General features: G+C 38.1%; 2 protein-coding genes across 3 annotated transcripts in view; both read left to right on the forward strand.

The window, feature by feature from the left end:
* The window catches only part of nckap1l (NCK associated protein 1 like), a 98,198-nt gene extending 93,330 nt beyond the window's left edge, over positions 1 to 4,868 (forward strand). Inside the window, exons 27-32 of the mRNA XM_040159059.1 lie at positions 115 to 195; positions 1,929 to 2,022; positions 2,141 to 2,257; positions 2,899 to 3,008; positions 3,561 to 3,650; positions 4,538 to 4,868. Coding sequence (XP_040014993.1) covers positions 115 to 195; positions 1,929 to 2,022; positions 2,141 to 2,257; positions 2,899 to 3,008; positions 3,561 to 3,650; positions 4,538 to 4,654 — 609 coding nt within the window. The 3' untranslated portion in view covers positions 4,655 to 4,868. The remainder of the gene's footprint in view (positions 1 to 114; positions 196 to 1,928; positions 2,023 to 2,140; positions 2,258 to 2,898; positions 3,009 to 3,560; positions 3,651 to 4,537) is intronic.
* A 2,257-nt stretch (positions 4,869 to 7,125) lies between these two features.
* On the forward strand, positions 7,126 to 27,427 carry LOC120783215 (calcium/calmodulin-dependent 3',5'-cyclic nucleotide phosphodiesterase 1B-like). 2 transcript variants are annotated; one of them, XM_040116028.1, is made up of 14 exons: positions 7,126 to 7,220; positions 12,927 to 13,040; positions 14,475 to 14,657; positions 15,169 to 15,235; positions 15,369 to 15,485; positions 15,793 to 15,933; positions 16,768 to 16,868; positions 18,970 to 19,095; positions 21,414 to 21,515; positions 21,745 to 21,865; positions 25,380 to 25,461; positions 25,847 to 25,964; positions 26,294 to 26,430; positions 26,990 to 27,427. In XM_040116028.1, exons 2-14 carry the CDS (start codon positions 12,937 to 12,939, stop codon positions 27,085 to 27,087), a joined length of 1,497 nt encoding a protein of 498 aa, XP_039971962.1. In that variant the 5' UTR covers positions 7,126 to 7,220; positions 12,927 to 12,936; the 3' UTR covers positions 27,088 to 27,427. The 2 variants fall into 2 exon arrangements, with proteins under 2 accessions (XP_039971962.1, XP_039971959.1); XM_040116025.1 differs by lacking the exon at positions 7,126 to 7,220 and adding an exon at positions 10,609 to 10,821.
* The last annotated feature ends 311 nt before the right edge of the window (positions 27,428 to 27,738 follow it).

Below are 27,738 nucleotides of genomic sequence, written 5' to 3' on the forward strand. Positions count from 1 at the left end.
AGCCCTTATTATATGAAGCTGTAAGAAAAACAATCCTTGACCTCTATATATAAAGGTCTTTCCTTTATTATGTATGATCTCAGTGATATTGTGTCATGTAATCCTATAATCTAGATCCTGAATAAGCATTGCCCGTACCTGATGGGGCCCATCAAGTGCCTGAGGGACTTTATCTCCCCTGAAACTGACATCAAGGTAAAACGCAGCTTTCATACCACTTCAAGTGAGCTACACTGTAAAAAAAGGCATCCATATGTTGAGCTCCCACAGTGGAATAAAGTGCAATAATCAGGTTTTCACTCTGCATTAAACATCCCATCACAGTTTATCAACAGCATATTAACAGTTTATTTTCACAGGGTCAGCTTATTGTGGGAGAATTTAGGTTTAAGGCATATTATTGTATTGACATTTATCCAAATGTATATTTACATTTGACTGATTTCCATCAGAGGATAAGATTGCAGACCATACTGTAACACAATGTAAGGCTCAATATAATTTATTTAAATAACAGACAGTGAGCAACAGCAGATCTAAGTTGGAGAGTTGCAGAGAACCATTTTATTGTATTCTTTAGTACCAACCAAATTAAATTCCTTATCTCCCTCTGGAGCAATCTGTGTGACTGTGCCTCATAAACTCCCGCTCCCTTTACTTACGTCTGGTCTCTGAGTGAGGCATGACAGCCGTGCCACAGCCTGGGCCAGGATAACCCCAAAGACGTCAGCAGCCCCCTCATGCCTCCGTGAGAGAGACTTGTATTGCTGCTGCAGCTCTGCACTCTAAACCACATCAGTGGAAACATTTTGCCCAGACAGGCCAACCATCCATGCAACCAGAAATAGGGCAAGATCAAAACCTGTGTCAAGACAAAGACACCCACTACTGATTTAGTATCACTCCTTCGAGAATATAGTGTATGTCACTCTTGTGGTTGCTACATAAAATGCAAAGCACAGATTAGCATCGTGTTTTTGTGGTGTGGCAATTGGGCAATAAAGTGCAACAAAATGATTAACATTTAAATGGGGCATTAAATCTAACCCCTTAAACCTCGGTGGGTCAGTCATTGTAAGCTCATGTTGTGCAGCTAAACACTGTTCAAACCCCCACAACTCTATTTTGAATTCTGGTCAAAATCCTTAAGTTTTTAAAAGATACCAAATATGTCAGGCTGTATTTTGGGAAAATACGTATAATATGCAATGGTGGTATGTAACTAAGTGCATTTACTCAGGTTCTGTACTTACTGGAAGTACATATTTTACTTACTGGTACTTACTGTATTTCGATTTCATGCTACTTTACTGTATACTTCACTTCATTACAGAGGGAAATATTGTACTCTTTACTCCACTACATTTCATTTTCAGCTAAAGTTACTTTTTACTTTACAAATTAAGATTTTTAAATATATATGATGATCTTATAAAATATGACTTAGCTATCCAATAATAACTGAAATGAGCTCCAACTCAATCAGCTACAACATTAAAAGATACTCACTTGCTTATATGAATTCATCATGAATAATAATACTAATACAATATACAATAGCATATCACTCACTTTAGGTACATGTTGATAGTAGTACTTACTAGTAAGTAAGATTTGAGAAGTTGGACGTTACTTGTAATGGAGAATTTTACAGTGTGTTATTGCTTCTTTTTGTCAAGTGAAATCAATTGAACACTTCTTCACCGCTGATAATATGATGGACAAGACATATAGAATAGTAATTAAAATGGGGCCTTGGGTTTGAATACTTCACTGTCTAAACATCAAAGAGCTTCAATGAAGACATGGAACAGAATATGTGAAGGGGTTAACTTGCACTTTATGCCAGCATTAAGCACCTCTTTGCTGCAGAAGCTTTAAACTGGCTGTTTTAGCTGAACTTCCTTTAATGCTTTATGACCATACAGGTGACGCTCAGCATTTTTGAGTTGGCGTCTGCTGCGGGGCTGAAATGCGATATCGATCCTGCCCTTGTCACAGCCATTGGCAGTATGCAGACAGGTAACACTTAAACTATTAGTGCTGTTCCTGTAGACAGCATGAGGTGCTCTAATAGCTTAGTCATCAGGGGGAGAGAGTGTTCTTTCATCTGTCAATGTCCTCTATCAAAAACCTGCAGATTACACATCCACTGATGAAGAGTACAAGCTGTCGTGTTTGCTGCTCGTCTACATCGCTGTGTCCCTGCCTACCTTGGCCCTGGACACCAACTCGTCCTACAGCCGAGAGCATGGAGGTGCGTATTCATTCATTCATTTTCATCTGCTACAAACAGTTTGACAGTAATTAGTCTCCAGACAGCCCTCAACCAAATACTAATCAAGGCTTCACCCAGCCATTACGTATCAGCTGCTGATAGTGAACAAAAAAGGTACTCCACCCAGAAACAGTAAGCTCATTAGCATCTCTGTGTATCATACTTTCCAGTCAGACTGACGTGGTCCGGAGCAAATTATGTTGGTTAATGAGAAACATGTTTCTGTTGAGAGACATTTGTTTACAGATAACTTCGGCTGACGTGCATCGATACAGTTACTCTTGGCATGTGGCCCTGCTGACCCTGACTGTTTGGCTCCAAGCCTGGACTGCAACATTAAGAGCAGCAAACATCCAAGATTTCTATCAAAGCACAGGGTGGCGTTAGTCACAGATTATTTTCTTTGTCTCTATTTTCCATTGGCATGTTTTAAATAGATTTAGTCTGTGAGCCTGAGGAAATAATGCTCAGCATGCTTCCTCTTAAATGTTACGGATCATTAAGTAAAAATCTCTAATTGTCGGACCACAAAAACATCAGCTCTGTGGCTAAAGCTACAGGACATGCTATTCCATTCTCTCTATTTCTCAGTGATGAATTTTGAATTTTTATCTTCTCAGGCCACAACAATAACATCCATTGTTTAGCTTCAGCTATCAACCAGCTGGCTGCTGCCATGTTCACTGTTCAGAACAAGAACATCGAGCAGCACCTCAAAGAGTTTCTCCTGGTAAGTGACAAACATTTTATTAAGTTTCTTACCATTTTAAGTCTTGAACTTGATGATTATGGAAATAAGATAATCTAAACTCTAACTAAAGTTGTGTTTTATATTTCAGACTCTCAAACATTTCCTTGTTTTTTGTAAAATAAGGCATGGTTTTTAAACTCTTCAGGCCTTCAAAAAATAATTTAAATGAAGGAAATTTGAGAAGGGGGATTTGCTCAATCAATTCAAACATTCATAGACATGCAGCCTGTAATCAAGGATTTAAATTAGGCATTGCTTCATACTAAGGGCTCACAAGCAAAATATATTTTGGACCACTGAATTAATAGTTTCAAAGAAAACAGGTGATTTTCTTGATTATGGCAAAGAATTTTAGCAAAGCCATTGAATATAAAAGCTATATGACGAGGCATATAGGGTTTCTTGGGCACACTACTTTCTCAAGACATTGCCAACATTTTGCCCCAGTTGGGGTCAAGTCAAGCAGCATAAAAACTTTCCAGTGGTTTAGTTGTTTGATCTGTCTCTTTTTAACTTCGTCTCATTCAACAGATGGCCTCCTCCACTCTGCTTCAGCTGGGACAAAATGTAGAGAGAGTGGAGGTCAAAAACCGGGAATCCATCTACCTACTCCTGCACATGGTAGGCCTACCAGTGTAATACTAATAATCCATTTTCAAATTTACAATAAGGCACAAGTGGGGTTATAATTTCACCAATGGAAAATCTCATTAATTGAGGTTTTTCTCTTTACAATAAGCCATCAAGTCTGCAGTGCCTTCTATAATGGCTTATTTTGTATGTCGAAAGCACTAATAAATGAATGATTAACAATAAAGTCATTACTGATATATTATAAACCCTTTATAGTAAGAATGCATATTTTAAAATGGTACTGAAATTTAAAATGGATGGATGGGCTTTTTTATATCGTAAATAGAGATGATAAAGTGAGTTTTTCTTGTTCTCAGCTATAACTAAAGTACAGTTAGTTATGAGTAAATGGTATTGATAAACAACTTTATAAAATCCTCAACATGAAGTTATTTTGTACTATGGAAAATCATTATGGTCCAAATATTTAATATAAGACTGCTGTTATTCTATATTTTTTTGTATGGTTGAAATCCCATGAAAAGACCCAAACCAGCTATGAATTGATCCTATTAACAAATATTTTCTGTGTAGCCAGAGTCTAATACAGCTTCTCTGTGGCATAGAGCTCCACTGTTGTTTTATTAACCCACCGCTGAAAATAGTCTCAGAAGAATGCACTATTTCCTCCTCTTTGAGTAACGTTTGCTAAAGAAACTACAGTACCCAGCTGCTTTAGAAAATATCTTGTTTAAAAAATTTTAAAAACTACTGTATATATCAGTGACTTCCTTTTTTTTCTTTTTTTTTAAAGATTTACATCTTCAATAGGAGAAAAAAGGGCTTGGGGCAGACAAGTTTTGGTGTTTTAATAGGATAATAATGGAGAATAATAAAAATATAAAAATAACATTTTTTAACACTGATTCATTTAGATTGTGGAAGAGTCTCCGTTCTTGAGCCAAGGCATGCTGGAGAGCTGCTTCCCGTATGTTCTGCTCCGAAACGCCAACAGAGAGGTGTACAGGTCCTTCATCCTCACTCTGGGCTGAAGACTTTGTCAAATACTTTAAATCTAACCTTTATTTATCCACAAGAGTATTCATACAGTTCTGCACACTCCCGGCAGGTTAACCACTGCATGGATATTTCAATCACAGTGCTGACCATGTTTCCTGTGAGTCAGTGCTCTTGATGTGCCCACATTAAAATGAAGATTTCTCATTTTACAAACTCTAGACCTGCTTTTATGGCACTTATCTACCACCATTATATTGTAGATTTACAACTACTGTAGTACTCTAATCATTCAAATGCAAATCAGGTATATTCTTTAACATCCCTCTCATATTTAAATAACAGCTACAGACACAAAAGGTGCCATGCTTTAAAGAAAAAAATGTTTTTCAATATTTTTAAATTGAAACCACATTTATTCAGATTTTTAATAGAATATTATTTTAATAGTTGGTGTGTAACATTATTTCTTACAAATTTTCCACAAATAAAGATGGTAATTATAAGATGTTTGTTTTCTTTTTGGTCTAAATGTGTCCCTCGTCTGTTTCCAGTCTCCACCCTCGCTTCCCACCCATCCTCCTTCCCTGGATGAGAGTCTTGTCCTCTTCATATTTCATGTACAATTTAAATGATGCACTCCAGTTTTGCAGAAAAGGAAATGCTCGTTGTTCATTTGAGATTGGCCTTGAGTGATTTTTATTTCCAACCAGTAGTGTTCCTCCTTTCTTCCTTTTTCCTCTCTCTTCTGTCTCCTCCCTTCTTGCCCCATTCTGCAGCTATATCCTTATGGTTGCCAAACTGGTGATATTTGTATTAATACTAGTAACGGATACATCCGTTTGTGAACAGTATTTGTGCATATGTGGGTAAGTTTTATTTATGGTTTCAGCAACCAAGGCTGAGGGTACCCGCCTTCTCACAAGAGCACAAGAGGTTCAATTCCCAAAACAGACAACAATTGTATCTGTGAATACACACATGAATTCTCATGAATAAAAAAATGCCTGCGCCTAAAAGCAGCACATTACAAAGTTGCACACTTAATGCAAAATCACAAGCACAGAATTAAACAGTATGAGTGAGTCAGTTTGTGTGTTGTGTGTGTGTATAAAGGGTTAAAGTCTCACCAACCAAAAAACAAGATGAGAAAAAAAAGGATGACATATTTAAAACTATATGATGTAGCATTGAGGGGAAAATTAATAGAACTAAGAATAGAATAGGACTGGGGGGATTTTCTCATTCTTACTTCATCATGCTCCTCAGTAGGCATCTGCCAGCCTTGTAAGCTGTGCCTTTTTTGTGAGATCTTTAACTCTTCTTTCACATTTTTTTTTTCTGTTAAAGATTTTTTGGGAACTTTTCCTTTCCTGCTTTAGAGGAGGCCGTGTCCTCAACATTAGGATTCGATATGACGGTATCATTTTATATTAACCCCACTATTTAGCATTTATAAGCAATATATAAACATTTAATTAATGGTTAATATCAGACCAAATGTAGTTGTAAGCAGATATAAGTGTTTATTAATACATTTAACAAGAGCTGTAGCTCATCCTGTGGGCACTTATAAGTGGAGGCTGGTGTATAAACAGATAAAGACAACATGGTAAAACACAACTTACTTTTTAACTATTTTACTAGTTGAAGTTTTATATACAGCTTGGTTATTTGGTCCAGCGGTTCTCAGCATAGAGGTCAGGCTCCTCTTAAAGGGTCCAGAGATAAATCTGAATGAAGAAAAAAAACAAAAACAAAGTTCTGCTACACAAATGTGTATTATTTTTTGAACTTTTCTCAAATTCCGTTTTTTTTTTGTGTGAAATGTTGGATAATTTTACTACTTTAGGCCTCATTTAATTTAATAAAACCCTGCATTATAGTGTATTTTTAAAAACTCTGTATATAGTGCCTTATAAATGCTAAACTGAGGGGATAAAGTGAAGTGTTGTAAAAAAAATTTGTATTAATACTAGTAATGATATTAAAATTTATTAGTAATAGTACCTTGAACATATGTCAGTTTTCTGCATTTTAAGGCTTTGCATCCAAATTGACTATTCCCTTACAGCTCCACATTGGATCCTGTCCCGAGACCCTGAGGACAGTTAATGGTGGAAACTCTGGTCCTGATATAAAAACTCTCTGCTGATTGTGCTGGTGACGCAGAGCCACTCCTGCTGACTTGTGGAAAACACACACACACACACACACACACACACACACACACACACACACACACACACACACACACACACACACACACACACACACACACACACACAAATACTCTACACACTGCAAATGCAGTATACATACCCAAAGGAAAGGACTAGATGTACCTGTTAGTGTGAACAGAGGAGCGTAGATTAACATAAACTACAGCAGCTACAGGATATACACACATTCAGACAGAAGACAATCACACATATTGGATTTATAGCAACCCACAGGGACACAAGCTCATTCTCTCTAACACCTACAAACACACACATGATCTGCAGCAGCATTGAGAGCCACAGGTCATGACACTTGTAAGATACACAGAACGGCTGATAGACATCTCAGTCTTGTGACATAGAGGACCACACTGGAATGGTAAGATACTGCTTCCAATGTTTTATTCTTCTGACTCTACACTGTTTGCATACATGTATATTTACTTATAACATAAAATAATGATCATTTCTGTAGTTCTGCTGGTTGGAAAGTTTTCAGTCACATTTTCGGGTTGTTGCAGGCCATAAAGATGCAGAAGGATCAGATTTGTTTATTCAGTGAAGGGTGTGTTGTGCAGTGAGGTGTCACTGTATTTTCTTCTACAACATACAGATATACTTTGTATGCTTCTCATCTGTGATATTACTACTAATACACAGTACTTAAGTTGTTGTATTTTCACGTTCAGTTCAGTGATCTTAAAGTTCTCCCAAACTACAAACAAACAAAAAACAGATTTTCTCACTTCTCCTGATTTCACCGGACTCGTATAAATTTATTTGTATAGTATATTGTTTAAGACTGAAACAAAAAGGGGGGAAGCAAAGGAAGTGTGTGGTACCACTTACCATTAATAATTAAGTTAAGTAAAAGTAGTAAAGTAAAAGTATCAAAAGTAAAAGTACTCATCCCACAGAAAAATGTCCCTTGATATATCATTATACATTACATTATTTGATTGTTAATAATTATGCATCCATGTTTACGCAGGTTTTTGTTTGTTTTAACTTTTTAACTAGTTTTAACTATGTTATATATCAGGTAGATAATCTGACATATTGCTAAAATGTTAAAGGGTCAGTTCATCCAAATTTTTTTTCTCACTTAGCCCTAGCTATGCAAATATATCTTGGTTTATTTTTCCAGGTTTTGGGAAACTTCTGCCTCCACCCCAGTACAATGGACATGACTGTAATTTCATTTGTGGTGCTCACAGCATTGAAAAATTACATTTAAACAAGTCTACATCCACACTAGCAGCTTTGAGGCTGTACTTAGACACAGTGGTGCTTTGAGCTAAAATCTACTGCTAGCAATATGCTCACAATGACAATACTACATGCAGCAGATGTTTATCACGTACAATGTTATCTTGCTACCGTTTGCTAATTCGCACTAAACACAAAGTATAGCTGGGACTGGCGGGAACTGTCATTAGTTTGGCATGAATTTGGTCATAAACCAAAGTATTGGGCAAATTAAAATGTTGACCCGATGATGAGTGAAGGCATCACCGATGTGGTTACACTGCACCCTGAGGGGTACATGAATATGTGTGTGAAATGAAATTTCATTTCATGCAGACATTTCACTTAAAAAACAAAAATTTACACCTGCTCATGGCGCTACAAAAGTCAAGGGATCACCAAGCTCAATAGGATTCCTCCTCTAGGCACCATAAATGTCTCTACAAAATTTTGAGATACTTGAGTCTTGACCAAAATGGTGGATCAATCGACCAACAATATGACATTGCCATCCCCAGAGCCATCCTGCTTGTGTGGCTAAAAATTAAATAGTCAAAGTTTTCATAGAGACTATTTTGTAGGTAGAAAGTAGTTACAATGATAAATGTTCAGGGTGAGGTCTGTGTGTTATTCTCATATAGAAGGAGAGGTTGCCACTGAAATTTTAAATGTAATTTTTCAATGCTGTGAACTAAGTGAGAAAACATGATTTTTTTTAATTTGGATGCACCATTCTTTAATCAAACCCAGATGGTTGTTTTGATGTGACGTCCATCCCAGAGTCAAGAGAAGCTTGAGTCAGAGAGGTTGAACCTTTGACCACTGCGGTCAGTCAAAACCCTTTTGATTTAGGTGAAATATTCCACTGTTTTGTAAAAACCAAAATGACCACTCTCTGTGCCCCTCGGAACCCTCGGCCCCTTGAACATCTAGTTCCCATGCAGAGACACGTAACATTTCGATGTGATTTACGGTGCCAGAAAGTCAGACTTCTCTCTCTGAAGTGTTGAGTCTGTGAGTAATAATTGTGTCAGGTCACTCGGTGGACGGAGAAAGATCAGAGGGTTTATGTTCCTCATCATCAGAGGGAGACTGAGAGGATGACGGATGAATGGAGGGGGAAAAAAATAAAGCTTAGAGTGTAAAGCAAGAGGCTGAAAAGCAAACAAAGGAAAATGAGTTGAGAATTTTAACTGACTGGAAGTGACGCTGGATGAATCCCTCTTCTGAGGTATTTAATTGGCATTTTCAGTTGACATCACAGTACAAATATGAATGTAACTCTATTTTCTGACCTCCTCAATGTCTTGATTTTCTGTCTTTATAACAGTAAACATTGCTTTTGGTGGGAGGAAGGCAACCTAAAGTGACACATGAGATGAAGAATCATATGTCGTGATGTTACTTCTTCTTTTTTTTTTTTTTTTGCAATATGTCGTGCCATGTCAAAGAGCATGGGAGCATGAGAGTCAGTCTGACCCAGCAGCCAAAGCAGGACAAGCAAGGAGGGAGACCGACAGCAGGCAGGGGTTTTCCCAACCCATGTTGTAGCACAGCTCTCACAATACTCTATAAATAAAGACTTGCAATGGATTTAGGACCTGCAACCGTAAAAGTGTTTAGGGGCGACTTTCATTGTCTTGTCTGATCTTGTAGGTTTGTGTGCTCTCCTTTTATGGTTCCTCAATGGACAGAAAACTGCCTTTATTTGGTCAAACATACTCTCTTTACTGCTCACAAAACACTCAGCTGACATTTATTGATGAGGCATGTCAGTGAAAAAATTTTTTGCCCCTGCTGTTAATGTAAATTGCTGATATGATCTTGATTATAATTTGAGCCTCTGTGCTTCTGACTGAAGCTGCCAAAGCTGGGTCTGTCACTGCAGTTTTAGAATCTTATTAGATTTTGTCTTGTTATCTTGTTAAATCGTTTTCTTTTTGCATTGGGACTTTTGTAGAAAAACCCTCTTCAACGCAAAGAGGGCTACAAAAAGGCAACATGTTAAAGCAGTCATAGAAAAAAATATTTTGAATGTAAAGATGCCCATTTCGGCAGTACCAAAAACAGCAGTTAACCCATCGGGCTGTTGTGGGTGGCTTTCGAGGACAAGCTTTGTTTATGTATTTTGGTTCAAGTGCCTCTGGTGAATTTCAGTGAAAGACTCTCTCTGTGTAGTTCGCTGATTTGTGGCTGCGGTGGAAAATTCTCATTTGGGATTTGAGTACACACGGCTTGAAAGCCTTGCAGTCAACACTTCAGTGAGTCAGGTCAACTAACTCACTTCACACAACGGATGTACACATATACACAAACACTCACTCACTGACAAAGACACACACACACACACACACACCAGGCACAGTATTTCTCTCACATAAACACAGATGCATACACACACACACACACACACACACACACACACACACACACACACACACACACTGACACAGTTTGGGCCTGCCTAACCAATCAGAGTGAAGTGGAGTAGGTCTCCCAGAAGTGGGTGGGAGAGCTGTTGAAACAGAAGTCTGTCTCAGGACACACAAAGTTTGCGTTGGCGGTTTGGAGAACTTTTCTGCTTACTACTTCTCTGCAATAACTTTCCTTTTTCATCTTCTTATTGTTTTATTTTTTTATTGAACTCTGGGGTCCATTAGGGCACAGCTTGAGTGTGGAATGGCTGAACTGGTGCGAATCCGTAAGAAACGGCTGCAGATCCCCATCTCTAGGTAAGACAGGGAGTTAAGATTAGAACAGATTATATCACATTCAGTTATCTACATGTCCGGCCTCTTTGTGACTGCATGAATAAGGATGGAGGTCTTTACCCAACATGCTACATCTTTGGAATTTACACAATTAAGTACTGTTTGGTGCAGCAAAGCTGTATGGAACACATTCTGATGTAGGAGTGGATTTCTTGTTTTTCAGCAATGGAAATATGTGACTCAAAAATACACCCTGCAAAGAAAAGTGATGAGTGATAAGGAACCACATCTCAGTTGATTTTTTTTGACTCATTTGCTATCTGCACACCTTCAGGTGCTTCAAAGCAAAAAAATAGAGGTTTATTCTTACCTAAAGTATCCTTTTACAAATATAGTTATCGCTCTTTTCGAACATTTCATGCATTCATCAAGACTTTTTACCAACTATACTTAGCAGCAGGTGAGCAAACACTTGTTGCTCCAAGTGGTCATGTGAATACTTATCTTAGTCGTGCTTTTGCTGAGGGAGGGAAATATGCAGCAGAGGTGATGGGTCATGTGGTTTTGTTTTGGTTAACACATTGATGTATTAGTGTGTGCAGGGTTCAGCACTCTAAATCCGTTTGGGTGTTTTGGGGGTATTTTTTTGACAGAAATTCACAAATGACAATTCATATTACTTTATGGTGAATTGGGACATAATCTGATTTGGATATAACTTTTCGTTTCCTTCTTCTTTTTTTTTCAACAAAAATCCAGAAATATATTTAAAGATTTGTGCTGACAAAGCTACCATTCAAACTCTTCTATATTACTGAACTAATATACACTTAGTAAGGGTGACACTATGCAGTGTGTAGATTCAACAGTCTGAGCCAAAGGGAGATTTGTCATTTGTCTCTATAAACAAAGTTACTCAAGTGCACTTGACGAGTAATTTCCTGTAAACCTCCTGTCATAGGCTCTTCTACTGCGAACAGTTGAAACAAAAAAGACCGTGTTATCAAGAGAGATTGCTTGATATTGAAAGTGAGCGGTGGTATTCAGATGCATGCTATTTTTATGACTCAACAGCTTTTGAAAGCCTCTGCCAGCGTGATAAACACTTGAAAAGCTGTGAGCGTCTCATCCCCAGGAGTTGGCTCCACAGTGTGGCCTGGTGCAGTTTGAACAAAATCGTTCTGGTCACGGCACCATACGGGCAGCCCACCAAAATGTTTTAGAGGAATTATCTATGGCACAAATGTGTTATCATATCAAATAAACCTTTACTTCAAATGGCCAGAGAGCAAATAAAATCCTATGAAAGCAGAAATATTCCAGTTCTATAAACTGAGGGTGAGATTTTCATTTGTCGCTAGATTAAAGTATGAAATCTTTTTGAAATATTACTGAGATGAGATTACATTAACACACTGTGGGCAGGCTACATTGCAGGTGACATGTGCTCCGAGCATTTGCTTTTGTAATACTGCAGGAGATGTGTGCATTTCCACAAGTTCTCTTCTGTAATTTGATTAAAAGTTTCAAAACCAAGAGTGAGCAACATGTTCTCAGATGAAATCAGAATGTGGCCAACATTTAAAAACTCAAAAACATATTTTTTTCATGGAGCCCACTTTGACAAAATGTGGGTTACATAAGACGCTAACCATGGGAAGTTTTCCTCTCATGGAAAATTTGGCACTAATGATGCCCTTTTGCCACTGGCATTCTTTGGACAGCTTGGCATTTAAATCGCTTCCAAATGAACTCTTTCCGTTCACGAGGAAATTTCTTAACCTGTTAATAGAGCATTTCTCTGACCTTGTTTCGCTCTCTCAAGACAACGACAAGTGCTGTCAATTTACAGAGCCATGTTTAGCAAGCTTTTATCAAACAAAGGCCCCATTTTGTTCAAAATGACCTTTCTTCTCTAGCTATAAATTTTATTGCTGTACCCAGTGTGATTTAATGTGAAGAGTTTGATGCCAAACTGCTGTAACCGCCAACCATTTTCACACCACTATTGCTTCCCAGTGATTGCTGTTTTGAAATATGAAACGGCTCCCCAGTACTTTCAAAAAAGGGCATGTAATCGTTTATTTTGATCACATCCAAATAAATTATTTTTGGTTTCTTTTCAGGTTGAGGAGCATGCTGAAGCAGCTGGAGGAGAAAGATGTTGAGTTTGAAGAAATCAAAAAGAATCTGGATTTCACAGCGTCGTTACTAGAGGCAGTTTACCTCGACGGAACAAGGTAGATTATAGTAGGATAATATGCTTTTGAAAACAAAAGCTAATTAGTTGAAATTTTAGAAAAATTTTCACGCCAGTGTCTGCATTCATTCAGGTTCTTGCTTCATGATTTAAACACTTAATGCTGACAGTATTCCTCATTACGAGCAGAGCCAGACTTATTGGCATGCACAGGACAATGACTGTATTTGGCCACAGCCCAAAAAGCTGCAAAAAGACAAGATTAGTACTTCACTTTTAATTTATATCAAAGAAATGTATTTTTTGAAGAATTAATACAATTATTGACTGCTACCCTTTGCTTAGGACCTTTAAATCACAAACTACACCTCTAAATATAACTTATTCGAAGTAAAACTAAACTACTTTACGTTTCACATTTTTAAGAAATATCCTCTTTTGCATTCTGGGGGAGATTTAGATGAGAGAACTGATACCAATCTCATTTGCGTATATGTTGAACATGAAGCTACAGCGAGCAGCTTGTTGTTTTAGCTTAGCACAAAGATCGGAAACGGGGAAACAAAAGTTACAAACCAAAAGTAACAAAATCTGCCTAACAGCACCTCTAATGCTTTCTATTAACATGTTATATCTGGTTTGTTTAATCCATACAAAAACTGAAGCGTGAAAATTAGCTGTTTTACAGAGTATTATGCACTTCACTGTTTTTTTCTTTCTCAGTAACTGGAGTCTCCGCTGGTTATCTTTGTGAAGAGCCAGGCTAGCTGTTTCCCCTCGTTTGCAGTCTTTGTGCTAAGCTAAGCTAACTAGCTGCTGGCTGTAGCTTCATATTTAACAGACAGACATGACAGTGGTATTAATTTCATCTAACACCCATTAAAGAGCTAATAACCGTATTTCTAAATAAAACTATTCCTTTAAGGGTGCTATATGTACGTTTTTGCTATCGCTACATAGCCACCGTTAGCATTAACAGCTGTTTACTTACCAGTCTGGAAAGAAATGCTGTGAGTTCAGCATCAAACTTCACTCCTTTACGCGCTACTTCCTCATCCACTCATGTTGGACCGAGTGCAGGCTGGAATCACCATTGAAAAGTGGTATTATGAGATGGGAGGGGCTGGGGTTAGCTGGTAAGCAACTTCAGTGCACTGCTAACTCCTGTAACTTAAACAATAACAGATATCAGCAGAAATCTTTACATGTATATTTCTGTGTTTTTAAAAGACCCCTTTAAAAGTTATTTGACACCAGCAATACCACTGCTATATGGTAAAGTTTTACAATAATGACTGGTAAACTGTCATTTCCGTATTCAAATATACAGTATAAACCACTGAAGAAGTCTAAAAAACTTAGACACTGATCATTTAGTGCTTTCATCCAGTGTTTGTCATTGACACTGTGTCTTCATACCGTGTGTCTAACAATCAGTGTTTGCGTCTTTGTGTATGTCTGTTGTCTCTCTCAGGCAGTGTCTGGAGTCTGAAGACGATCTTCAGCAGCTACAGTCGGACGGGGTACCTTCAGAGGTCACCGACTGGCTGGCGTCCACCTTCACCCAGAGAGTTCGACGGCCTGTACGACGCTCAGATGAGAAGCCCAAGTTCCGCAGCATTGTCCACGCAGTGCAGGCTGGGATATTTGTGGAGAGGTATAACAACACATTTGCTCATTTTATTATATTTCAGGATCATAAAAAATGTAAATGATGTAATAGCTAGGTGATTTTTTGGGACAAATGTTCAACAAATTCAGTGTAATTCTGTCAGTATGTTTAATACTTTGCAGTAACAATGCAGCTGCTGTAGAAAAGATACAGGAGCAATAACACAGCTATATGTTTCCTTTATGACAATTAAATACAATAACATAAGGAAACGATCATCGCATACCATAAAACTCCCATTGTAAATGACTGATTTCCACATCTATACTATAACTCTAATATAAGCTCATACAGTGTTGTTTCCGTTACAGCCACAGAAAACACAGAAAGCTGCACTGCACTGTGAAAAATTAACCTCCTTTTCTCTTTAAAACATCCTTCCAAATGGGACAGGGACTTTGGAGGATTTATATAAACAGCTCCTGAGTTGAGTTCACTGCACAGTGTCAACATCTGAACTTTAACTGAACTCAACATAAACATTGCATTATTCCAGGATGTTCAAGAGGGCCTACACGGCGGCCATGCCAGACCAGCCTGTGGTGGTCGTAAACTGCCTCAGGGTAAGCACCTATTAATCATAAATCTCACAGTGCGTCGGGTTTTTGTGCAATAAATTGGACATCACAAAAGAGAAAGTATACACAGCACAAGTATGCATCAATAACACAGTCACTTTCCTCTATTTCTCCTCAGGATGTTGATCGATGGAGCTTTGACGTGTTTGCTCTGAATTCATCCAGCTCTGATCACGCACTACGAACTCTTTTCTTTGAGCTGATCACCAGATATGAACTCAACAGCCGTTTTAAGGTCTTTTAATTTTAGATTTAATTGCACAGTGTATACTTTCCATACGATATATTTCTACAGATATACAGGAATGTCAGTGCTTTGAATTTAGAATCTTAAAGTTAATATGATCATTACATTATAGAGTCTGCTCTTGTGGAAAACTTGTGTTGTAATTTGCAGATGTAATCAGGCATATGGGTTTTATTATCAATTTGTGGTGTTTGAAGAAACAATGGGTTGCCAGATTATTTGTACAAATTGACAAAATCCTTCATCCTTGGATTTTTAAACACAGTTGTAATGATTATGTAATGCATTTTTGCAGATCCCCATCTCATGCCTGACAGAGTTCCTGTCTGCACTGGAGAGAGGATACTGCAAATACAACAACCCCTACCACAGCCATGTTCATGCTGCTGATGTGACTCAAACACTGCACTGCCTGCTGCTGCGCTCTGGACTCGTGGTATCACCTGAATTGTTATTGCTATTATTGTTAATAATTGTTTTTCATTTTGATTTAAATACTATTATTGTCTTGGGACATTTCTTATTTCTGTTACTCTCATAATACAACACATTCATTGGTAGAGTTTTATTTATTTATTGTAAAAGTACACAGGTAGCATCAACACAATTATAACAGTAAGTTAAATAAAAACACTTCTTGATTTCATAATTTAACAGCTTTATGTAGCCTGCTGCGTAATACTTTGGGAGGATAATGAGGTATATTGTTTTACTTCCACTTGATACCCACATATAATGTTAGTGTGTCAGAACTGCACTCTTTGGCCTGAAAGATGTGCAACACTCAAAAACTCAAACTACACGATACATTTAGGGGTCAAGACCCAGGTGTCCCGAGGTAAAGTAGCAGTCGAACTTTCCAGTACTACTGTAGACTACTTTTTGGACACCAATGGAGGTCTGTGGTACAGAGGAAGTAATTACTACCTCAGGCTTCTACGCAGGCAATATTTGTTAGCGGTATTTGTTGATGATAAGAAAAATACAGCAGCTCTATCCTTTAAATTTAAGTGATTCATTCTGTTTTTAGAGAAAAGGGAAGAATCAGCTGCTTGAACCTTGACGGAACATGTCTGACTAAATCATGACTTTGAGTTGTTGCTACTGTACAGTATATCTGTAAATTGTCTATTCCCATGTCATAATACTAAGATTATTTGATACGAAAAGATAAAAACTAACACGTTCCTGTCAAAGTACAGTATGTACAATCTGCTGCACATACAGTATATTTTTATGTCTATATGTTTCGTCTCTTGCGTCTATAAAGCACTGGCTGACAGAGCTTGAGGTGATGGCATCGCTATTTGCTGCAGCTATCCATGACTACGAACACACGGGAACCACAAACAACTTTCACATCCACACAAAGTAAGCTCTTTTTCTGAAACAGATTTTATTAACCCTGTCATATAAAGAACCAGCTACATATAGGCTGCATCCTGCTGTGAAACTGTAGAATAGTCAGAGATGTCAGGGAAGGTATAAATAGTAAGGTGGTATTTCTTAAAGGACTTTGTGTAGTTTTAGAAAGAGAGAGGGAGAGAGAGAGAGAGAGAGAGAGAGAGAGAGAGAGAGAGAGAGAGAGCTCTAAAGCAAACACATCTTTATGGAGGGAACACAGTATTTTTAGATGTTGATTTTCCACATAGGAGGGCTGAAGAACGCAGTCTCTTGGCACCCATCATCATCATCATCATCATCAAGCTTTATTTTGGGAATAAAGCACAATGATGCCTGTCCACAATAAGAGAGCATATCGTCGTTACGGTACCTAAACAGCATCTATCTGAAAGTATCCACCCAAAATTTATCCTCAAACACTGTTAAACACCCACCTTGAGTTACCGGCTGTTATAACTTTGGTTTTTGTTGCTTTTTGAAGAATGTTATACAGTACACTATATTGGTTAGAGGTTAAGTTTTCACAAGGGAAAAACACAACCGTAGAAACCTCTCAAACCTCTCCTGCAGCAGAATGCACTTCACCACTGTCCACCTGTATGCTCCAAACACTTACCATTTCGCCAACATATGAGAACATAAACAGCTACATGTTGTGCATCGTTTGGATCCTCAAAGCGCTGAAGCCCAGATTGACGCTGTGGGTACGTGCAGGACTCAACTGGGTGTGTCCACAGAAAGGGGAATGAATTTCCAAAAGTCAAGCGCCAAAAGTTAAAAAGCCTGTAATATAGTGTTTTCTGTGTATGTTTTGGTACTATAACAATTTATTTATGGGAGCTATAGTTTCCTATAATTTCCTAAAAAGGAACTGGTAATTGACAGTAAATTCATATTAATGTCCCTGAAAATTACCATGTAATTAGGGTAATTATAGGATAAAAGGAGTCAGTGTACAACTGGTCCAGTTCCAATTTACTCATTAATTACAATTAATTGCTGGCGAAAATCATAGTCAGTACAGAGCAGCTGAACTTGCAAAAATGTTTAATTGTGTACAGGCAAGCAGGAAAAATAAAGATTCCACTAACAAATAAATAATAAATATATATTTATTTAGATTTGAACTTGAACAGAACCATTCTGTCAAGAAAATTCCTCCAAGGAAATCAACGACTCCTTGCAAACTCAACACAAGAAATTACAATAAACTGGTTCAGTGAAGATGTGATCTGGGGCCCACAGTCATCGTACGAGCTTTTAATATGATGCGTCACTTTATGTTTCGACATAAAGTAAGTCTTCAGAGTAAGAAGAGGTAGTGGCAGTGTAGGCTTTTAATTTATAGGATGGACAGGTTCTGGTCGTTGCAATCTAGCCAGTTTTACCAGGACGCTTCCTTTCTAGGAAACGATTAGGAAATTATGGGCCCATTAAAATCAAGTGCTAAGTACGTTTTTTTCCCACCGTGACGTCCTGTCACGATTAGAGAGCATTGTAACCAACATGAACTCAAGCTGACCATGGCCACTGAAACGACAAACTTTTTCAGCTCCAGAAAGAAATTTTAGCACACAACTGAATGTCGTCCATTAAGCTGTTTTCACAGGAGTTTTTTTTTGGTTTAACTATGAAGGGTGGCAGAAGCTTCAAAATAATCAGTAATTGGAAAACCTTTCACAGAGCATTCTGTTACCCATTTAAATTGTCTAATAAAGTAGATTATGCAAATGAGTGGACAATGGATGCCTGATTGAGAGATTAGTTAATTAACTTTCTATACTGAATCATTAATACCCACATGGTGCCAGTTTTTGACACATCCCACTCCCTTTTCAGCACTTTTAAATTCATCATTATTGACCTGCAGTCATAGTGGTTAAATTACTCCCTGAGCACTCTCCTTTTGTCTCATTCTAACCTCCTCCACGCCATACTTAGACAGTATTGTACAATGGAACTTTTATGCGCACTCACATTTTAAAACCTACCCCTCTATTTGTCTCTTTCTCTACTCTCTTCCAATCACCTCCCCCTCTTGCTTCCTCACTCTCTGTCGGTTTTCCAGGTCAGAGTTTGCATTGATCTACAACGACCGGTCGGTACAGGAAAGCCATCACCTGAGTGCAGCATTTCGGCTGCTGCAGGACGACCAAATGAACATCTTCACTAATTTGACACGAGAGGAATGGATGTAAGATGACAAGATTTCTAATGTCTGAATTTCTTTGGCTGTTCAATGTTAACTTTAGAGAAAATACTTGGTTCAACAATACTGGTTCAACATTCAAAGTGGATACAACAGCCAATTAGAGTCTCAAAGGGAAAATCGAATGTAGATAAAAGGATTTGTTCTTTGTTTTTCTGTTTAAATGAAGTTGGCATGATAGGATGTCAAGGAATTTCCAATACGGCAACAATGGAGTTGAACTTAACTTTAACAATGTTTTATTAGCCATCTAAGATATAAACAGCAAGTGCCCATATTGTCAGAGTACAGACTTCTAAATAAACTCTGTATTTTTTCTGGACCGCAATGGCAAGGCCAGGTCAGGCCTTCTCTCTGCAGGCACCCCTTTGTCAATTGATCAAACCGCAGCTGACACAGGCACATGAATGAGCCTCTAACCTTCTCTTCTTCTTGTCTTTAACTTATGTGTATATTGATTTTGTCAGATGATGCCGCGGTTATAAAATCAGGATGTTACCAGTGCAAAGCCACCCTGGAAGTGGCGTGGAAGTGACTGCTGGTTAACATGTAGTCTTAATGGCTCCATTTCAATCATTATTTCTTACTTGTTCCGTTGTCTGACTTCAGAAACAGAAAAAAATGCAATTGAGGACAGCTTTATTGGGAATTTGGCTGTATTAAATTAATGTATATGTGACCACAGAGAGTAGGAGAGAAGCAAATAGATAAAAGGTGGTCCGCCCATATACAAGGTTCTGACCTAGTCTTCACCGGTGATCAAACAATCAGATTGCAGATATAAAAGCTAATCCGTCTCCATCAGCAGTTGCATTTTGAACATAGGGCATGCATTGCTCCTTAGTAGGAAAAACCCAACTGCCATCTCCTCCTACATAACTTCACATCTGAATGTAACGAGTTTTTGACCGTTCTGAGAAGTCACTTATAGAAATAGAAAGAGAAAAGAATCTTTCAAAGTGTGTACAACAAACACACACTTTTCTGCAGTAAACACTATTTGAAGATACCTGACGAAAACTTAGACAGTAAGTTATTAAGAATAAGAATTGTAAAGTGGTGGATTTGTTTTGGTGCGCTATTGTAGATTTTTTTGCCATTCTTATTAGGGAGATTGGCAGAAGGAGACAAAGACACCGTGAAAGTTATTATCTGTCCAGCATAAATTGAAAATTTACTTTCTTATTGACGATAAGTCCCATAAAAAATGGCCGAAAACAAACAATTAATTAATCCTATGAATAAGTATTGTCTAAGTGGCTAAAGTTTGATATGTCAGTAGCTTTTTTTAAAATCTGCCATAGACCTCCATTTTTTAACAAAAACCTAGTAAAGACACATCAGTGTGCACATGGGCACTTTAGTTTTAGACAGTCCCGCACAAACCATACTGGAAATACTTACTGGAGCACCAAATGTGTATTAATCCGCAGCTGAAAATAGTCCCCAACAAATACTATATTTATATGTATTTGAGTACTGTTTGCTAAAAACTATACTACCAAACTCTTTTAGTGAAATATTTAGCATTTATTTATTTATTATTTAGCATTATTTCATGAAATCATGAATCACAAAGGATCACATTACAATTACTGTTTCGTGAATCTTTCACAAATCAGCAGCGGAATAGTGAATCATTCACATGTTCTTCCACTGACAATTGGAGATGTGGACAGTGAGCTAAAATTGTCATATTTTATTATAGTGTTGTGATATAGAATTTACATTAACCGTTAAAGTAAAAGTCAACTATGGTTAATAGTTATTGATCATGACATAAAAGTAAATAAGCTCATTTTCTATATATTCTTGTGTGTGTAAACAATCCTTGTCTACACTGGAGTACAGTTTGTGATGAGAAAGTCATCATACTGTATATACAGTTTATATATTCATGGAGGCCGATGCTTCATATATCATAGATACAGTAAATGACTGTGTTATTCATGGAGGAGCTCTGCAGATCACCAAAGATAAACACCAGAGGCACACTGTAATGGGCTTTTCTAGCAGTCAGTGTTACCATGGGAACAAGAAAATCCATCAGGAAATCTAAAAAGGTTACAACCTCACTAGGTCTTCCTGTCTGCCTTTTTTACTCTATACAGTTCCTTCCCATCATGCAAGGTCAGCTAGAAAACTATGTCTTTGTGTGTGTGTGTGTGTGTGTGTGTGTGTGTGTGTGTGTGTGTGTGTGTGTGTGTGTGTGTGTGTGTGTGTGTGTGTGTGTGTGTGTGTGTGTGTGTGTGTGCGTGCGTGCGTGTGTGCGTGCGCATGCGCACATGTGTTTTTGATTATAGGGAGCTGCGATCACTGGTTATAGAGATGGTGTTGTCCACAGACATGTCGTCCCACCTACTCCAAGTCAAAGCGATGAAGTCCTGTCTACAACAACAAGAGAGGTAACGCTGATGGACTGTGCTGTTGTTCCCGCTGTCTTGCACAATCAGTCAGGTCACAAAATGAATGTTCACTGCAGATTCAGCTGATTAAAACATCTTGCGCAAAGGGGCAGAAAGGCAAATCACTGTCACGTTGGCTGGTGTCAAGTCTGCTTTTCAGACATGTCAGGGGGGGCACAGCAGAAGCACAACAACAGAAACAAGAAGTGCATTATGCTTTTTCCAACAGGATTGACAAGCCCAAAGCACTGTCCCTGTTACTTCACACGGCTGACATAAGCCATCCATCCAAGCCCTGGGCACTGCACTCTCGCTGGACCAAAGCCCTGATGGAGGAGTTTTTCAGGCAGGTAGGAACTCTAATAGACCTAAGCTGTCAGTGTGACCGTCTCTTCTCTTCTCTGCACTTCTTCTCTTCACTAGTGCAGCATTTTTGGGAAAAACACTCATTCACTGTCTTGCAGAGGATAAGATGAGAAGACTAATACCACTCCCATGTTGATGCAGTAAATATGTAGCTGGGGAGTCAGCAGCTGGTTAGTGTAGCTCAGCATTAGGACTGGAGGCGGGGGTGAAACAGCTAGCCTGGCGCTGTCCAGCAATAACGAAATCTGCCTACCAGCATCTCAAAAGCTCACTAACTGACACATTGTATCATGTTTCTTTAATTCGTATCCAAAAATCAAAGTGTAAATATGCTGGATCATTTGTTGGACACGCCAGCAGTTCTCCCCTTTAAATCCACTTTTCCCACACTCAGGGTTAGGAGCATTCTTGTTCTCTAGGATCTGCAAAGGAACGTCAACTGGTCCCTCAGTGGTGGAATGAGTTACCGAACTCGATTCAGTCCGCAGAATCTCTTTCTGTCTATAAAAATCACCTCTAGACCTACATCTTCTGAGAACACCTACTCGCCTAGTATGCTCTTTATCTCTGTTACTATCTAATTTCGTGTACCTGTGGCAATTGTGTCAGGTGGGAGGTGGAACTGAGTGCTGAGGCACTTTTTCTAAAAGGCTGCTCCTTCTTCATTCATCTTACTTCATTTCTACTTTGCTTTAGCAAACCTTCCGCCAAATGAATAAATGTCAATGTAAATAGTCTGACCAGCGCTGTTTCGAGTCTCTAGGCTAAGCTGATTGATGCATATTTACCGTACAGATATGAGAGTGATCTGGATCTTCTCACCTAACTCTTCGCAAGAAAGTGAACAAGTGTATTTCCCAAAATGTTGAACTATTCCTTTAATTGTAAAGAACAGGGTGCAATAGTTTCTGCTGTCTACTTTTAAAATATCATATTATATAGAGTATAGAAACTAAAACCCAGAGAAACTTTATAAAAACCTGTTGTTATTTTCAGACACGTAATTAATTTATAAGACGGTCATCTGAGAGTCAGTTTTATGCTGCCATGTAGAACTTGGAAATATATACTTTATTCTATTGCTTAATTCTCAGCTACATGGTGTGGTGTTTGTTTGTCAAACTTTATTTAAGTAAATTATCATTTTTGTAATCGTGATTGTTTTGGTTTTGTATTTAAATGAAAAATGGGAAAAAAAAGAGAGATTCAGATTACTGTCAATTCATTTTCTCTCAAGCAACTTCCTGATAGATCAACTAATAGTTTAAGCTCTACAAGAAAAAAAAAACGTCAGTTGGACCATCTGGGGGGACATAAGATTAAAAGAGAATGTGACTAAATAATTACAGAAATAACACAGAAAAAAGAAGAATAAGGAAGAATATTATGTAGAGCTGTATCTTTTGTATTAGATAGGCTTTTAAGATACTGTATTGTTTTTGCCTCAGAGTTTTTGTCAGTGGATTCCCTTTGTGAGTATGGATGTCAGATCTTAAGTGTAAGATTTTCACTTCAGTATTGTAAAGAGAAGCACGCTCTTCTTTTCAGATACAGTATGTTCAGATCATTTCTACTCTGTTCTCTGTCGTTCTTCCAGTCCTACCTACTTGTGTTCTTATCTGAGTGGTTTGATCTTTTATTAACTCAACATGATTGATTAGCCAAAAGGTTGGACGCCTAATAACAGCTTTGTAAATGATTCATCGGAGTTTGAAAGGGAGAGTGGGAACCCTTCAAAGAGGTTTATTTTGTCAGAGCTAAAGAAAACGACATAAATAGCACCTTAGGAATAAAGCAGAGACAGTCAGAGAGAGGAAGGTCTCTTTGAAAAGTTTATTGAACATGCACTTTGGTTTTTGAAGCCAGACTAAATCTTAGAAGCTTAGAACATCCACTGAAAATCGATTAAGCCAGATTCGCACCAAACCATTTGATGTTATTGAAATGAGGATGTTGCCTTTAAAAACTCACAACTTAAGATAAAAGGTGAAGACTGCAGAAGGAGTGTAACCTTTGAAGTTAGATTATTTTGTTGAATTTAGGAAAAACTGAGGTTCAAAAGCCTTTTTTAACCTTGGACAAAGACTTTGACAAAGCCATCTCACTTTAAGAGCCAAAAATTGACTATAAATGATAGAGATGAGTTTATTATTATATGCATAGTGTTAGAATGGATTGGATGAAATTGCTATGATAATTCTGTATAAAATTCATGGAAATTATTAAATTGATGTTTGGATGGTGGCTTCATGTTTGGAAACTCTGTTACATTAAGACTTTGTTACTGCACAGGTGCAGCTCCAGAAAAGCTACTAAATGGACCCTGAGGTGGGATTGTTTTTGTGAACCTGTGCAAAGCTATTCTGACTATAGGCGTTACGGCTACCGAAAGAAGCACGGTTCTGCAACAGCTTTAACAATGATGCGATTTTTGTTTCGTGTTTAGGATAAATTTGAACATTTTCAGACGTGTTGGTGTGTTTTATTGTTAGGTGACCTCTAGTGGCTGCAGTAATTATGATGGGAGCAAAGAAGGAAGTCAGGTCATGTAGTATAAAGAGTGACAAAGTCCGTGTAAGGAGGAGGTTGGGGTGGATGGATGGACAAAACACAGAACTTTCACTCAGGAGACTGCTGTTTGTTTTCCTATGTTAAACCGACATTGTTTCTTTTATCCATGGCCGTTCGATAACCTTAACTCTTTGTTTATTATTGTAACCATGACGACAAAGGTCTTCTAACCTTCAGGGACCATGACAATGAAGGTCCTCGAACCTTCATGACGTACTTATTAACAAACCTCAATCTTTTCCTAAACCTTTTTGTGCCTAAACCTAACCAAACCATGACCGTTCCACAGCCATAGCCTTGTGTTTATTATTGTTATCATGACGGCGAAGGCCCAGTATGCCTGCCCCTGGTACGCTGCTGTAGCTCGTATGCGAAGGCAGGGACAAACGACCCATGTGGTCGTTAAGGTCGGGGGACCTGTTGTAAGTTCCTGTAAGAAGAAAACTGTCTATCATGTGTTCTTGCAACCTACTTAAAATGTCATTTTCAAGTAAAAACCTACTGAGCCTTGCCAAAAGGCAATGAAAAAAAATTGGCAGGCATTGTGAGGCTGTTACTTTGACTGAGTGGATTTCCAGTAAATGTAGCAATAACTTAATATATGCTGTCTTCCCCTCTCTGTGCCTCCTCTATTTTCCCTGCCTGGATTTGAGAAAGAAATAGAGCAGAGGAGGTGTTGAGCAGCCCCTGCTCTCTTTGAAAATAAGATGTAAGAAACCTCTCTCTGAAAAGCCTCTTTTATGTCTTGTTGCATTACTTAACAAAAAACAACAAAAAACCCTGATAGCACTTACATGGTTTTCTTAGAACAATCTTAAAGACTCAGGTTACAAGCATTGGAATCAAATAACCTTTAAAAAGTTATTTTCAGGAAATGTGTGGGATGCCCTTTAAGATATCTTCTCTCTCTCTTTCTATCTTTGTGAGGGTGATAGAGAGGCGGAGCTCGGCCTGCCCTTCTCTCCTCTGTGTGATCGAAAAAGCACGCTGGTTGCTGAGTCCCAGATTGGTATGTCTCACAAAACAATTTCAAAAACCTGTTGTCTTCTCAGTGATAAAAACTATTTGTTACTGTGAAGACATGAAATTGCAGCTAAAGGTATTGTATTGTAGCTAAAACTGACCTTTCATAATTGCACTTTCTTCTCTTTGCCTTCTCTTTCCAAACGCAACAAACCACTCAGTGGCAAGATTTATACTGATTTTTTTTATTTTTTTATTTAACAGTTCAGTGCTGCAAGATATGGCTTCTCACACCTTATTGCTGAAAGCCATCAAACTGCATTTGAATTTCTTTACTGCTGCAGAAGAAACTGCATTGAGAAATTCACATTTTTTACAGCTGAGAAACAGATTGTTTTCACATGCTGATGGGCCAGCATTCACTCTTGCAGGTTTCATTGACTTCATTGTGTATCCCACATTCTCTCTGCTGACGGACATGGCGGAAAAGATTGTTATTCCCTTGGTGGAGGAGAATCCAGGTCCACCGGACCCCTGTAACAGACACAGGTATACACACAGACAAGGCATGTACCACAGTGATACCTGTTGGAATAGTATTCAAATTTTTGGTTATGATACTGGTGTAAACTGTAGGCTACAAAAACAAAAGTTTGATATTTTGGGAAAAACACCTATTCACTTTCTTCACAGGAGCCAGTTAGCTTAGCTTAGTTTAAACACTGGAAACGGGAATGTTATAGAGAAACTTAAATTTATCTGAACCTCACTGTCTACAAATGAGCAAAAAAGATCAAGAAAGAAAGGTTTATAAAAGGAATGTAAAAAATAAAAATGAAAAAGTCTTGGTATGACAACAATCCTTTATTCCTCAATAGTAATGTTTGGAAGGAGAGCTCCAGGGGTCTACAGTGGAGTCTCGCTCACATCACAGCTGAGCTGGTGAGCTTCCGCTCCACGTGGACACGACACACCGAAGACAACAAGCTCAAATGGAAGGAGAGTGGCTCCAATGGTACGTTACACAGTATATTAATTCATTTATGCTGTGAATGCACGGAACGCCCTGCGTAAAATGAGTTAAAAAAGACCTTCGTGGGATCTTAACATACTGTACCTTAACTCAGCATAAATCTATTTCAGGTAGTTTGTGGGAAAAAAGGAATGAATTTTAAGACTCACACTAATTTTGCTGATATACTGTGTTCAAGATTTAGTGGTAGTCACTAGCAATTTATAGCTATTCTCACAACATAACAATCGTGAAAAACCTTTATACTATTCTACTGTCGTCTTTTGTGCTGGTTAAACACTTTTAACCTAAAATGATCACCTATGAAAAGTTCGACAACCTCCTCTGACACTGAATAGAAAGACCTTTTCTTTAAGATAAGTGAGTGATTTGGCAGAGATGAATCCACTTTGCTCCATAAATGTGCTCACTCTCCCTGATTTGATTTGTCATGTACATTAATTTCAGAGCAATCTCATTGAGATTAACAGATGCAGATAATGTTTCCCTTTGATCTTAACAAAATTTTCCAATGCCTTTTCCAATATTCTCAATCCTCCAGGATTTTCAGACCCCAGACTGACGAAAGAACCGAGGTCCAGGCAAGCGGAGGTGTCAGAAAAATCCCTGCAAAACCCCACCACAGATACAAACCAGTAGGCAGGACTTCACTTGTGATATGTGGTTTTTTTCATAGAATATCTAGAGAGGTTAACTGAGGTTAAGGTTGAGTCACTGTTAGTAACAAAACCACAATACCTTCTTATATTATGGGGGGGGGGGGTGTAAGCTCATCTTCCCAAGGTAAGATGCAGTGTAATCACAGAAATGTCCTTATGTCGTATTTCAAGTGTAGTATACGATGCTAATTTAAATGCAAAGTGTACATGCTGGCCATGTTATACAGTATAGTCCATGTCATTAATTTAATTTGCCACCTAAACACTTGTAAGGAACATTTTACCTTTTATAGTTTGAACTATACACAGATCATTTAACCATGCAATAAACCTTGAAAATATGTCAGTGTTGCTGATTGGTATTCATTCATTATAAGGCTGGACTTGTTATGGTGGGACCTCATGCCTCGTAGTTTTTCCCTGAAACATTTAAAGGATTTGACGTCAAGATTCAAGGATCCTAATCTTAACTGAATTGAAGCTGCCTGTCTCGTGTCGTTTTCGCAATTATTGCAATCACTTCAGAGTCTGCAAAATAAGTTACAGCCCATCCAGCAGCTTATTCGGCAAACCGATAACTATAAAATACAAATAAACAATGTTCTGCACAAACATATACCCATTTTTTCCT

The sequence above is a fragment of the Xiphias gladius genome, chromosome 21 (genome assembly GCF_016859285.1).
Source record: "Xiphias gladius isolate SHS-SW01 ecotype Sanya breed wild chromosome 21, ASM1685928v1, whole genome shotgun sequence".
Lineage (NCBI taxonomy): Eukaryota > Metazoa > Chordata > Actinopteri > Istiophoriformes > Xiphiidae > Xiphias > Xiphias gladius.

What these genes read in the sequence shown, in the direction of transcription:
- LOC120783215 (XM_040116025.1), top strand. Translation starts at nt 10,769, where the DNA reads ATGGCTGAACTGGTGCGAATCCGTAAGAAACGGCTGCAGATCCCCATC. An exon ending in GCTGGGATATTTGTGGAGAG is followed by an intron (nt 14,658 to 15,168) that starts GTATAACAACAC and finishes GCATTATTCCAG; the next exon opens with GATGTTCAAGAGGGCCTACA. An exon ending in TGTCTACAACAACAAGAGAG is followed by an intron (nt 21,516 to 21,744) that starts GTAACGCTGATG and finishes TTTTTCCAACAG; the next exon opens with GATTGACAAGCCCAAAGCAC.